General features: G+C 42.7%; 1 protein-coding gene across 1 annotated transcript in view; it reads right to left on the reverse strand.

Moving 5' to 3' along the window:
- khdrbs3 (KH domain containing, RNA binding, signal transduction associated 3) overlaps window positions 1-15,093 on the reverse strand; it is a 167,817-nt gene that overhangs the window by 3,521 nt on the left and 149,203 nt on the right. The window contains 1 exon segment of the mRNA XM_072674285.1: window positions 1,216-1,274. Within this exon segment, the coding sequence (XP_072530386.1) occupies window positions 1,216-1,274 (59 nt within the window).

Genomic DNA, 15,093 nt, shown 5'->3' on the forward strand with positions numbered 1-15,093 from the left:
GTATCACAATAACCTAGCCACTGGGTTCATTTTCAACGTAATTAAAATCATTAACAGAGGTTAACAGAGATTAGAGCTATTTGAACAGGTGGTTTTCTAGGTGGCTTTTACTAGGTTTTACTACTTAATATTTACTGCATGTTTCTGTCTGAATCTCAAACACCTCCCTACTCCCTATATAGTCAACTACATAAGTCATAAAACTAAGTCTACACGCAGATAATGCTGGATTTCAGATTTCCACATATGAATAAATGTAATTACTGTTCTATTACAGATCTATAACGCTTTTTTTTAAATTATGCATTTGTAATTGTGACTTGCATAGTGCCCTATATAGGGAGTAGTGTTTAATTTGGGATTACATTTCTGTGTTGTCTTCCTGCTGTTTTGATGTCCGCATACACCTCATACATGAATTATAGAAGGGAATCAAATCCTCATATCACAAAACTGTGGAAATGTTTTCTTCCTCTCCAGACTGCTCAGACAGTGCACTGAGAGCAGCTTGCTAACATGCAGGAGATTCAGTTCAAATCAAAGTTTGTCATCTCCTCAACCAGAAAGGACGGCTGAAATCTGAGTGCAGAAATGAACGCGAATGAAAGGTTATATTTTCGTACAATTGTCTTCATAACAAATATAATGAGTTTTTCTTTTTGTCTTCCCAATGACAATGAATTGTCCACTCATCACCTAAAGGCTTATTACACACTAATATGTATTAATCAGAAACTACAGGGACATCTGTACAAACTGGTGGAGCTATTCTCTGGTAGTAGAGGGGCGTAACACTTTCGGCCCGGTGGCGGGACTGTTTAAGATTCAAGATTCAAGAGTTTATTGTCATATACATCAGAAACAAGCAGTTACCCTGTACAATGAAATTCTCTGCAGTTCCTCCATTTACCAACCTCTTATAAATATCAATATAAAAAGAGAGAACAAAATACATACATATATATATACACACATATATATATATATATATATATATACACATATATATATATATACATATAAGAACAACACAACGTAAAGAATGCAGTACAGAGTAGAGTTGCATGTGTAAGAAGTTATATTTCATCATTTAGGTCTCAATCAAATGATTGACAGGTGTAAGTTATTTACAGTGGAGCGTGATTTACAGCTATTTACATCACAACACTGAAACAATGCCCGCTGCTCAATTCCCAGCTCATGAGAAACACTCACCGTACGAGTCATAGGATTCCCCACTCAGACCGGGACCGTACTCATAATATTCGTCTGAACTGGAGAGAGACAGAGAGAGAGGCAAATTTTAATAAATAGATAAAGAGAGAGATAGGGAGAGAGAGAGATACTTTATTAATACAGAGTTTATATATTTTCTAAAACAACAGTAAAATTGAGACACACTGATGTATAATGGAGTGAAATGTGCCTGAACTGATCTGAAGCTGAGAATCTGCAGTAAAGGACCCTCATCCCAAAAAACGGCATGAAAAATCAAACCTGAATAAAAACCCCACAGACAATAAAGCTCTGGAATATTCTGTAGGGGGATGTGATTGCATTTCAGTCATTTGTACCAAAAGTGTGATTTTCAGTTCTCTCTGTCTGCTTCTCTTCTCTGATATGACTTCTGTTTTTTTCTGGAGAGACGAGTCGCGTTCGGATCAGACGCTCATAATCAGACGCTCCCTCTGCCTCCTGCCAGCAATTTCCTGCTGGAAGATTTTCCATAACGTTGTCCCGTCAGCAGGTATGGCCATATATGAGATGTGGCAGTATTAATGAAAAAATAGGAGAGAGAGAGAGAGACAACCTCTCCTCAACTGTTTTACTCCTGCATACCATCTCTCTCTCTCTCTCTCTCTCTCTCTCTCTCTCTCTCTCTCTCTCTCTCTCTCGCTCATTCTCATCCTCCACTGGGATCTTTAAGAACAGGTGTGATAAGTCTGTGTCTGAGAGGTAATTCATCATAGCCATGGCATGTCTCCACCCTGGCCAATAGCAGCTCGCTCCCTTCAGCTAAACACATCTCTTCACCTGCCAATCACTCTTCTACTGGTAGCCTGAAGCCACTGGCTTGTGCATTCTTCTTGTCTCCTGTCAATCACTGCTGTGGGAGGAGCAAAGGTGTGGCAGGAGGAAAATAAGAAACACTATCCACATTAAATGATTTATCCTTCAGTTTAGTGAATCTTTCTATCTGTTGCAAAAAAAATCTGCTTTCATTTGATAAAGCTGTGTTTGTTGAAATGATAACAGCAAAAATGTAGAGACTGACCCTCAGTGCAACCCAGCTGACCTATTATTAACAATTAGCATAGTTGAATAATGCGAGTTAGGTATATAGCCGTGAACCCCAAGCACTGTTCACTCCTTCAAGAGAAAATCCAGCAGAACCAAACAGAGCTGTAACCAGTCATTTACTTACACAACCAAATTTACATACAGCAGCCCACTAAAGAAAGCCTCAGTCAAAAATGGCGAAATGCTAAAATGTGACGTCGACTTCGGGAGAATACAGTGTTAGCTTTTAGCATTTCCTCTTTGCATTGTCCGCTCACTTGAAAACAAACCGGCCTACCTCAGCTGAACCAGCTAGCTTACCAGCTATGGTCTTTTCAGAGAGGACACCATGAGAGGACAGCAGCACTATCCAACTACTAGTCCAACTACAGCATTTTTTGCTACATTTGTTAAAACTATGCTGTAATTCATGGCTTATGTGAGCTGTCACTGTGCCGTAAACCGGCCAATAAAAGGAAACAAAAAAATATACGGAAAAGCAGTGTGTTTGATTCTGAGGTAAAATAACAGAGTGGTAAATGTAAAGCATGTAAAATGGCATGTGAACATATTTCACCCCAACTAAAGTTACATACTAACTATTCATACATTAACCCCTAATGCTCGGTGACTTTTATTACACCTTAAGAATTACTAATGAGAAACTAACTTACTAATGAGAAACTACATGCAAAGCACAGCAAAGCAAACTGGCTGAGGTGTTCCTAAGCAGTAGAGGAAAAAAATAGGGACCACCAGTGTTTTCAAGGAGTTAAAGAGGTAGAAGACCACCTTAAAATACTCAACAAGTCTCGTCTTTAAAGCGTTAAAGCATGTACAAAAGCTCTACATGGATTGGATCCTTTGCATTTGGCCAAGCTTCTTAACACCTAAATCCCCATCTGGTGTCCCACAATTCAGACTGGTTGCCATTGGGGGCAGATCATTCAGCATCACAGCAATCAATCTAGGCCTCTCTTCAAGATCACCTCTGTTGAGTACAAGACTACAACTAGTTTAGACTGAAGGGAGTCTAAAGGGAGTCGAGACAGGGTCCAAATGTGTCCATGAATTGGCACAAACATGACAAACAAGAGTATTAAAAAGAGTTTATCCTGCTGTTGTTGGAGTAACTGTCTCTACTGTCCAGAGAAGAAGGCTTTCTACTAGATTGCTGTGACAATTTGATTGCATTTAGTGACAAAAGTGTTGGTGAGGTCAGGATGACCACACCACCTCATCCCCAACTCTCCAACTCACCCCAAAAGTATTGGAAGGAGCATCATCCCCCATTCCAGAGAACACAGTAGTTCCACAGCTCCACAGCTCAATGCTGGGGGGCTTTATACCCCTCTAGCTCACGTCTGGCACTAGACACACTGTAAGTGTGCATTTGTACATCTGCGTCAGCAATGAGTGCAACTTAAAATAGCTGAATGCATTTATTAGATAGTGTGTTCACCAATAATAGGACATATAGTGTATATACTATGTATGTTAAATTGCAATACACTTGGCAAGACACATTAGAAACAACAGGAGAAACATCACAAGTCCGGACTAGAGAACTCAAATTATGAAAATCTTCACCAGACCGCCGTAAAATTCAGATTTCACTAAACGTCCCGGATGAAAACTTACTGTTAGAAACTCAATTAAGTCTTTCAATCTTGTTTATGGGTTTGAATATGTGATCTAAAGATTTAACATGACTCTTAATGTTCAGTCTGAAGAGTAAAGAGTTCATCACATCCCACGTAATCAAAGGGACACTCTCTCTCTCTCTGTCTCTCTCTTTCTCTCTAATACACACTGTCTGCCTGAGTCTATCATTGTGACTCCCATGGAGACTGAGCAGCAGGAGCTGAAAAGAGTGTGTTAAATAACAAACACACATGCTCACACACACACTCATAGACACACACAGGAAGAACAGAAGGAGAGGCAATACAGACAGATTCTCCTTTAGCAGACTGTGCTAATGTCAGGGTGTGTGTTATCGATCACACCAACACTGAACTCAATAAGCTCCACTATACTCTATAGCTTATCCAGCTCACTGGATTAGCTGAAGGCTCAGTGTATGTGGGAATTAGGAATGCTGTGTTTTGTGGGTGTGGGGAGTGTAGGGTGATGGTGAGGTGTTTTGTGGGTGTTAGGAATGTGGAGAGTGAAGACAGTGGAGAGTTGTCTCCGGGTCAGGAATTTGGCGGGTGATGTGGGTGGGTAGAATGTGAGGAGATGGTGGGTGTTTTGTGGGAGTTAGGAATGCTGTGTTTTGTGGGTGTGAGGGGTGTAGAGTGATGGTGAGGTCTTGGGAATGTGAGGTGTGGTGTGAATGTTAAGAATGTGGGTTAATGGTGGGTGTTAGAAATATGGTATTTTGTGGGTGTTAGGGATGTGGGGTGATGTGACTGTTAGAAATGTGTGGTGATGGCAAGTGGGTGTTGAGAATGTACGGTGGGGTGATGGTATGTGGTGTGTGTGTTAGAAATGTGGGGTGATGGTATGTGGTGTGTGTGTTAGAAATGTGGGGTGAGTGTATGTGGTGTGTGTGTTAGAAATGTGTAATTTTGTGGGTGTTTGCAATATGGGGTGATGGTAAGGTGTTTTATGGATGTTAGGAATGTGGGCTGATGGTGAGGTGTTTTGTGGGTGTTAGAAATGTGAGGTGACAGTGGAGAGTTGTCTCCGGGTCAGGAATTTGGCGGGTGATGTGGGTGTTCAGAATGTGAGGAGATGGTGGGTGTTTTGTGGGAGTTAGGAATACTGTGTTCTGTGGGTAAGAGGAGTGTAGGGTGATGGTGAGGCGTTTGGAATGTGGGGTGTTGTGTGAATGTTAGGAATGTGGGGTGATGGTTGGAGTTAGAAATGTGTGTTGGGAATGTGTGGAATATGTGGTCGGTGATGTGTGTGTTTGAAATGTGGAATGTGGAAACGTGTTTTATAGATATTAGGTGATGTTGGGTGTGGTGTGTGGGTGTTAGGAGTGTGTGGTGTGGGTGTTAGGAGTGTGTGGTGATGGTGGTTGTGATGTGTGGGTGTTAGGAATGTGGGGTATTGTGGGTGTTAGGAATATTGGGTTTTGTGGGTGTTAGGATTGTGGGGTTTTGTGGGTGTTAGGAATATTGGGTTTTGTGGGTGTTAGGAATGTGGTGGGTGTTGTATGTACAAGTTGTTGGGAGGGTGTTTGGATTATGTGGACAGTTGTGAGGCCACAGATTGCAAATATTTAGTGAGAAGTTTCCAATCAAGGATCACTGCAGGGGCACTTTCACACACCCTCCGCTGCTGGATTCACACTCAGCAATGCATCTGACACCCTTCAGAGAGAGTGAGAGAGAGAGAGAGAGAGAGAGAGAGAGAGAGAGAGAGAGAGAGGTTGTGTACACCACATTTCTGCCAGGAGCCCCTCTAATGAGACAGCTTGTTATTGGCCAGAGAAAAGACTTTAACATTTAGACCAGTGACATGATCCTAACACACACACACACACACAAACACATACAGGAGAGCTGTGTGTGGTGAGGTAGAGGGTTAATGTGTTTGGGGATTGGGAGCATTTTCCTGCCTGCAGGTGATATTTAAAAAAAAACCTGAGGGCTTTCAGACTGAGTCCACACACACACACACACATAAACACACACACATGCACACACCAACTCTGGCTTTGTGTGCTTTTTTCTCTCAAAGACAAAGATGGACACACACATGCACACACACCGTTTCTCTGTGACTGGCAGGCACTTGGCCTCCAAACCATGTTAGACACCTCTAATTTCTGCCCTGACATTTTGTCAATATCTTCTATCCTCTCTCTCTCTCTCTCTCTCTCTCTCTCTCTCTCTCTCTCTCTCTCTCTCTGTCCTTTTCTCCCAGTCTCTGTTCTTCCTCAATCTCTCTCTCTCTTACTCTCTTATGTCTATCCCACCCCCCCTCTCTCTTTTCTTTTTATTCTGTCTCTCTCTCTTCCTCAGGATGGTTTAAGATGTATAGTCTCTTTGGGGAGGTTTGGTCGGGTGTTTGGTCTGTACTGACAGTGAGTGGTGAGATCTTCTAGTAGTCATCACTGTCCACCTCGTCAGTATCATAGTCCACTGTTATCAGCAGTGTCAGAAATAGTGCCAGCATCATCAACAACATGATCGTCTGCACAAGCCATCAGAGATGCCTATACTAACATTCCTGGCCAGAAAACTCCAGTGAGGAGAAGTCCTCTCCATGCTGCAGTTTATCTCTTAATTGCCAGGCTTTTACTGGGCTGCTTTTACACAGATATTTCATCACACAGAAACACGGAATACCTGTTTACCGGACATACCTGAACATTATTCAGCACTGGAAAAGTGCTTTTCCTCACAGAAACACAGACATCGAGGGTGAAACTCTTTTTACTAGGTGGTTGCTATGGTGTGCCAGGTGGTTGCATTGGGGTTGCTGGGTAGCTCCTTGGTGGTTCCTATGGATGTGCCAAATGGTTGCTGAGAGTTAATCAGTGCTCTCTAGGCAGTTACTGTAGTATGTCAGGTGATTGCTAAGAGGTTGCTAGGAAGTTGTCAGATGGTTGCTGTGGTGCTGCTAGATAGTTTCTCTTGTATCCCATGTGCTCACCATGATGTTGCAAAGTGGTTGCTAGATGGATGCTCTAGTGTTGCTAAGTGGTTTCTATTGTGTTATTAGGTGGCTACTGTGGTGTTGCTAGGCAGTTGCTGTAGCACTACATGGTTCCTGTGTTGTTGCTAAGTGGTAGCTACACTGTTGCTAGATGGCTTATATTGTATCCCATGTGCTTACTATGATGTTGCTAAGTGGTTGCTAGACAGATGACATGGTGTTGCTAGGTGGTTAAAATGAAGTTGCTTAGTGGTTGCTAGGGTGTTATTTGGTTACCTAGCAACTATGGAGTTGCTAGGTAGTTGCCAGGTGATTGCTTTGGTGCTGCTAAGCGCTGGGTAAATAAACGCAAAAGTGTTTCTAGGTGTTTTAAGGGGGTCTAGGTGGCTGCCTGCCCATGCCTAGTGCCAAGACCACCTCAATGTGGGTAACAATGTGGTGAAAAACAAGACCCCCCATATAGTCCAGAAGGTGTGATCTTCTTGATATAAAGGTCAATTTGCAGAGACCCTGGTAGAGCATCTGCCTTAAAAGTTTCTCAGACCTCCTACAGTGGTTTCCATGATTCCACTGAAATCAGTTTCAGAGTTGCACTGTGGGGGATGTTTACACCTGCGTGTATTCAATGCAGATATAATCCAGATACTCAAGAAACATGCGAGGTGTAAACAGAGGCTGAGGATGTCTGAATTTAGTTTAAATACATAAAACACAGCCAAGCTTTCCAATTAGCAAAGCACACTTTCACAAAGGCAACAGCATCAAATATGAAAAGACCTTCAGTGATAAAACAGATGAGAGTGTTTACCTAAACAGGATGAAACTCATTCATGAGCCAGGACTAACCCCCACCCTACGTTCCACCACTGAAGTGTTTATCATATGTCTCTTGTTCATGTATTTTTAAAGATAATTATAAAGATCGCAGTTTCGGCTGGCAGCCGGCACTGTAATTACAATTCACACATCAAAGAGGGAGAAACGGGGTGCGAGAAAGTGAGAGAGAGAGAGAGAGAGAGAGAGAGAGAGAGAATTTCTTTTTTTGTCCCTGTAATCTTAAAATTGTGTGAGGTAAGAAGACACAGAAGGAGTCGAACAGATGTGAAATTTTGCCTCAGGTCAGATCACAATTAGGAGAGATTAATGACCTCTAAATGCTTTATAAACACCATAAATAATACATCTATGAGAGCTGCTTCATTAATATGTCATAGACCCCTGACAAAAAAAAGAGAGACAAAGAACAAAAAGAAGAGGCAACTCATCTGTCCGAACATCAGCTTAGTGACCATACAGGGAACAGTAGGTCTCCAAGGTTGATGACAGAAGAATTCTCACTACAATGAGGAAACACTCTTTAGGAGGCAGCCTTGGATCCATGAGTGAAGAAGATACACAGCAAGATGCAGACCACTAATTATAATGGCCAGGTTCCCGCTTTCAGTGAAGGTACTTCGGAGTACCTGCAGAGTTCTGGGAAAAATGGAGTCTTATGGACAGATAAAGAAACCTGTACAACGGCAAGAACAATGTACCTTCTAGCAAAGTGTAACCACACTGTTCCAGATGATTGCTCCAGTTCCTTTCATCCCTTGTCATCAACAACTACAGACCAGCATCTCTCATTTCTTTCTTCTCAAATGTGCTTAAACTTTTCTTGGCTACAATCAACTGTGTCACTCCAAACCATCTCCAAGACCTCAATCAATCTGGTCTCAAACCAGCACACTCTACACAGACTGTTCTTTGTTCGTTGCAGCCTTTGATAAAGTCAAGACCTCAAGATCCTTCTGTCCACCCTTGCCAGTCGTCAAATCGGTAGCTCTGCATAGCTCTCTCCTGCCTGGAGGGGTGCTCTAACCAGGTAACATGGAGAAGGACCACATCCGCTCCATTCAGACTCTCCACCAGTGTCCCAGAAGGCTCGGTGCTCGGTCTGCTTCTGTTCTCACTCAACAATCATTCTCTTGCTGAAGCAATATCCTCACAACGGCCCTCCTACCACTACTATGTTGATGACAATCTACTCATCCTTTCTCTCCCAGCTTGCGACACCCAGATTTTAGACCCATCTAGATATGTCTTGCTGAAATCTCCCTGACCAGAAACGTAACCCAGGAGCAAGAGCTGCTGTACATCTTGAGATCTTGCCATCTCCTCTTAAGACTTTCTGGTCACTCCATTTACAGAAGCATAAAGACTTGGTGTAGTTCGCTCATGTAGATTCCTCCTCTACAACATCCAGAGAATAGCCTTTTCTCTGTAGAGAGGTCAACCCGGAACATCTTCAGTTCTCATCACGGGGTTCCTGTAGCTGCCCATCAGATTCAAAACCTTGACGCTGGCCTACAAAGCCCCTTCCCAACCTGACGGCAATTGCTAAAACGTGATTCACATCAAGAGCCTTTAAAGCTCCAGGTACAGCTTGGCTTGATCCACCATCCCTCAAAATGTATGAAGGACATGTATCTAGACCTTTTCTCTGTCCTGGCAGCAAGGGGGTAGAACCAATGGCTGTAGAAAACATGGACAGCGTAATGTCTTGCAAATAGGAGGCAATAGCAGCTTTAGTGCCTCTGCTTTTCTGGTTGCAGTATGATGTGTAGCACCACACATCTACATATATTTCAATGACAAAACAGCCCATTTCCCACCTCATTTTTCTCCTACAAACGGTCTTTCCATCTCCAGGGTCTAATCCCAACAGTTAGTTTTCCTAACAGTTTTTTTGTGCCCCCAGAAAATCGTTCTCTGTTGTAAGAAGGTGTGGTTGAACAAAGTGAATGACAGACTTGTCTGGAAGAGACCGTCTGCAGGACCTGCATTCTGCCCAAACACATGGACCTGCATTCTGCATGCTGCGCTACACCAATAAGAGGCCTTGGACAAGACTCTACATTGGCCCACCTCTGTAGTACGAGTAACCTTGTAAGTCGCTCGGGATAAGAGCGTCAGCTAAATGCCATAAATGTAAATGTAAATATTTTCTGATTGGACAGTGATGCACTCCTGGAAGTCATTTTGGCTAAATGCCATAAATGTAAATACATGTAACCTGGCCAACGTGCTTCTTTTATTTTGCTCTCTCTTCCTCTCTCTTCCTCTCTCTCCTTCGCGCTCTCATGGTCTTTTGGTCTGTGGAGAAACAATCTGTCTTCAGTTCTCCTTCTGGGCCTGACAGAACAAACACAGGGACCGTAAGGCTAACCTCTGCTAGCCTAGCAAAACAGGACCTGACTGAGACACACTTTCTGCACTCTTTATCTCTCTCTCTCTCTCTCTCTCTCTCTCTCTCTCTCTCTCTCTTTCAAGATTCAACACCCTTATCTCTCTCTCTCTCTCTCTCTCTCTCTCTCTCTCTCTCTCTCTCTCTTTCAAGATTCAACACCCTCTCTCTCTCTCTCTCTCTCTCTCTTTCAAGATTCAACTCTCTCTCTCTGCTGTTTTGGTCAGACGCTTTCTGTGGAGGAACAATCTGTCTTCAGTTCTCCTCCTGGACCTGACAGAACAAACACATGGACCGCAATGCTAACCTCTGCTAGCCTAGCGTTACGGGACCTGACTGAGACAAACTTTTTACACACACACACACACACACACACACACATACACACACTGCCTCTCTTTCTCTGTCTGTTTCACACACACTGTGATGTTGATGTAGGACAGATCACACCTATGTGGTGTGATTAAGCACATAGGCCAAGAAAGGGTGTGTGTGTGTGTGTGTGTGAGAGAGAGAGAGAGAGAGAGAGAGAGAGAGAGAGAGAGAGAGGGAGTCCCAGGTGCTCGGTGTGTTCTCTGTGCTGTTGGTGTGTGAGGGTAGCTCATAACTCCACTCCAGCCGGGAGCCAAGTACACACTCACTCAGTGGCCTCAGAGGGCTCATCTAACTCTGTTACTTAGCACTGCTGCTTTACTTACACACACATACACATGATCTGTCCCTCACACACATACACACACAGGGTGGACCTGGTTTGATAAGTCTTTTGTGTCTGTTTCTGGACGTGTTACATACGAAACTGGCGGTCAGTTGTACGCTGCCAGTCTAAAGTTTTAGAACACCCCCAATTTCAGAAGTCCACTGGCAATGTTGCATGATCCAGACCAGCCTGCTTTTCCTACTTAACCATCTTAGCAATGACCACGTTAGCAATGACCATCTTAGCAATGACCAGCCACTAAACCTGTCAAACCTGCAGCTGCAAGTGTTCTCTTCACAGCTGAAATTGCAGACTGGTGCAGTGTTAAGCTGAGGTACAAGGTTTTGTCATTTGAGCCACCTATAATACAGGCTGTTTACTCGCAGAAACTAAGAGTTCTCTCAACCTGTTAGTCTGCCAGACCTCTTTCTGTACCAGAGCTCCTCAGTTTTCCCCTAATTCCTTCCCACAGAACCTTATGGTGTAGTAAAGATCTCCACCTTCAAGAGTTAGAATACTCCATCATTGTTTCTTGGTTCAGTGTCATCATGAGAGCAGTCTGGATGTGCAGTATTGTGTAAATACTGCAGTAGAGAGTGCAGTAACAGTCTGTTAAACACTGCTTTTTTATACAGATAAAGGATTTGAGATTGATATTTGCATCAACTTTTAAAGCATAATGTATTTCCATTGCTACAGACCAGCTGGAAGTTGTTAACTGCTGACTGGTGTTCCCTAAAAAGGCACTATTATTATAATTTTATAATATTTTTTGCTGTTTTCCCCTTAAAAGTTCTACAGTTTACATCTCATTTCAGTGTTGTGTGGTGTGCCCCCTTTTTGCTTTTATGACAGTGTAACCTCGAGCTGCTTGGACTCCACAGGTTTGTGTAAAAGCCGTCTGATGAGCAGATCACAACCGTCTGAACATGTGCTTCAGTGAAGAAGATCAGAATCACCCACTGGACAAGGACTGACCAAAACAGAGGGCCACAGAGTCAGAGATAAAACAATGAACACCTGGCAATGATAACGAGAGGGGCGGGGCTAGATCCACCACTATCAATTCATTAGAATGTCTTCATAATGCATTCAGTTAAATTGATGTGAGATGAGAGACATGCACTCCTAGCACACACACATACCCTTACAGTTCTGAGGTGAACAAGCCTGAGGGCGTCTTGCTGAGAGGCTCAAACATAGAGTGAAATGATCCATTTAAAGGTCATTGCTGTACCGTCCACCACAGCCCTCAGAGACACGCAGGGGAGTCCAGATTGTGCACTGGGAGCTCATGCAGAGTCCGTCTTGGGGTGCATAGAATGCATGTGAATGTGTAGACGGGGCTGGGCAGACACTGCTCTTTGCACAATACTGCACATGTATCTTACTGCCATGCTTAACAGTGATGTTGACAGATTTACTAAGCTACCTATTTATGTCTACCTCTTGTATGTATGTCTATAGTATGAATTTCATGATATAACTCCCTGTGCTTGACTATACTATATATCTTCTCTATGGGAGCTGGAATAGGCCACAGGCTCTCACATTTTCATTCATTGTTGCATTTCTCCAGACCTCATTGTCATGACATAACTCAACAATTTTCTTAAGATGTTCCTTTTTATGTGGTCTTTAGAAAATACTTATCAGGTCGGGGGGGGGGGGGGGGGGGTTCCTATATTTTCCCCAATTCCAGTATTACCAGCTCCTACCCAGTAGCCAGGACACCCCTTGTGCTAACAATACTTCGAGGATGAAGGCTACAGGTCATAATAATGAAGCCTAAACTTGGCTGATGCTCTTTTAGATCCTACCCAATCAGGCCTGCTAGTTAGTGTCGTCTGTGTAACTCAGTGAGTAACAACATGTTTGTAGCGTTGTGTGATATGGGGTGTCCTAGCTACTGGGTAAGAGCTGGTGATACAGGACTTGGGGAAAAAATTGGAATCCGCCCAACCTGAAAAGTTTTATCTAAAGGCAACATAAATAGGACGATTTCGGGATTTGACAATGACAATGAGGTGAAGAGAAATGCAATAATGGCCTATTACGGCTTCCATAGAGAAGATATACAGTATAATCCGGCACAGGCAGTTATCACAAGGTTCCCCAAGAAAGGGGAAGAAACAGTTTCAGACAGAGAAAAGCACTAGCAAAAAGAGAGCTGATGGGAAAGTCGACAAAGAAAGAGTGAAAGAGAAAGAGGAGAGACAGAAAGAAAGATATAAATGACTGGAGAGATAAAATATTAAGATAGGTTGAGAGAATGAAGGACAAAAATGAATCAGCATGAAAAGACCAAGCGAGAGAGAGAGAGAGAGAGAGAGAGGGAAAAGGAATTTTCTTAGAGGAGCCTCTTCAGTGTTCTCCTCTGCAGGATGAAGCTAAAGTCTAATTTAAGGAGGTCACACAGCTCTGGTCTCGTTAGCAGGGCCTCAGACTCGCACTGAACCCGTCTAAGCAGAGATGGGAAAGCACGGTATTTAGCCCAACACGTTATAAATACCACAGCGTCTGAGTCTCAGAGAACACTGTGTGAAACTGGGCCATGGGACTGTCCAGCACACCAGAGGACCTGAGAAAACCTTTCAAGCAGACAGGATGCCAACGTGAGGGTCACACTGTCTTTACATGATTACCGAATGGTGTTAATTCCAACTTGCAAAGTCGCAATTACAAAGTTTTACTCACAGATGAGGGGAACAGCTATGATTAGGTAACAGTCGGTTCTCATTGTAAGCAGTTGGATGGAGAAGAAATATCCAGCATCTTTTCGTTGGCATTGAAAAGGACCAAATTGTTATGGCCATACCCATAACAATAAAGGCTAGGTAACATCTTTAAGAGGTTCTTCAGGGGTCACACTTCTCTATTACAAACATGATTCTTAGTGGAACCAAAAGTGGCTCTCAGAAGGCATCGCTCAAAGCATATTTTTTGAAGCATATTTATGTTTTAAGAAGTTGAAGTTAAATGAATCTCCCAAAGAGCAAGACTTGTGGGGTGGTCCCGGCCAGAAGTGATGAGTGCTTACAGACAGTGGTCCAAGGATAAACATCTCTAGCATGTTTCTGACAAATTTGTGCCTCCAAAAATGTGAGCTGTCTTGCTGCACTACTCTTTTGAAGTCTATCCACAGATTTATGATAAGGTTTAGAAATGGGGACTGTGAGGGCCGTGGTAAGACCTTCAGCTTTTGCCTTTTCTAGTCCATTGTGGAATTTGAGGTGTGACCTTTGCTGGGCCATGGGTACAATATAATAGGTTCTATACCCTTTGTGGGGCCATGTGTACAATATAATAGGTTCTATACCCTTTGTGGGGCCATGTGTACAATATAATAGGTTCTATACCCTTTGTGGGGCCATGTGTACAATATTATAGGTTCTATACCCTTTGTGGAGCCATGTGTACAATATTGTACGATCTGTTCCTTTTGTGGGGCTGTACAATACTTTAGTTTCTACTCCATCTGCTGGATTGCGTGTACATTTATTATAGGTTCTATACCCCTTATAGCACTATGTGTACAAGACAAAACGTTTTATTTCCATTGTTGGACTGTTTGTACAATATTATATGTTTTATTGCTTAGGTAGGACTGAATGTACAAGCTTATAGGTTCTATTACCTTTGTATGACTGTGTGCACAAGACAATAAGATTTATTCCTTTTGCAGGAATGTTTGTACAATATTATATATGTTCTATTCTCTTTGTAGCATTATGTGTACAAGGTTTTAGGTTCTATTCCCTTTGTAGCACTATGTGTACAATATTATAGGTTCTATAGTTTTTTTTATATGTACATGAACCTCATGGGAGCTAGGAGCAAATGGCACCAAAGGCAAAATTCAGCCGGGCCCAGACATTCTACTTTATCCATTTGCAGATCAAAACGGGACTCCACAGAGAGAACAGAGGGGCTCAACCAGACTTCGGGAGCACAGAGAGAGATTCTTTATCTTTTATGAATCAAAGGCACATGTAAGAATATGATGTATGAAGTACATATTTATGAAGCAGTCCTGATAGATCAGGAGGCTCCACTCCATTTTACTCTTTAAAAAGGTCTGACAAGACTGTGGGCTTCTTCCATACCAGTATTTAAACATGAAAAACCTGAATGGTCCTAAGGGATATCTGGAGTGTCAATATATACTTGTCTGGTGTATGAACATGACCAATAATATATAGTCTAGTCTAGGGATGGTGTGCTGTACAAGATTACATGTTTTGTAACGTTGTGTGTACTGTGTGTACATAAT

This window comes from Salminus brasiliensis, chromosome 2 (genome assembly GCF_030463535.1).
Source record: "Salminus brasiliensis chromosome 2, fSalBra1.hap2, whole genome shotgun sequence".
Classification (NCBI taxonomy): domain Eukaryota; kingdom Metazoa; phylum Chordata; class Actinopteri; order Characiformes; family Bryconidae; genus Salminus; species Salminus brasiliensis.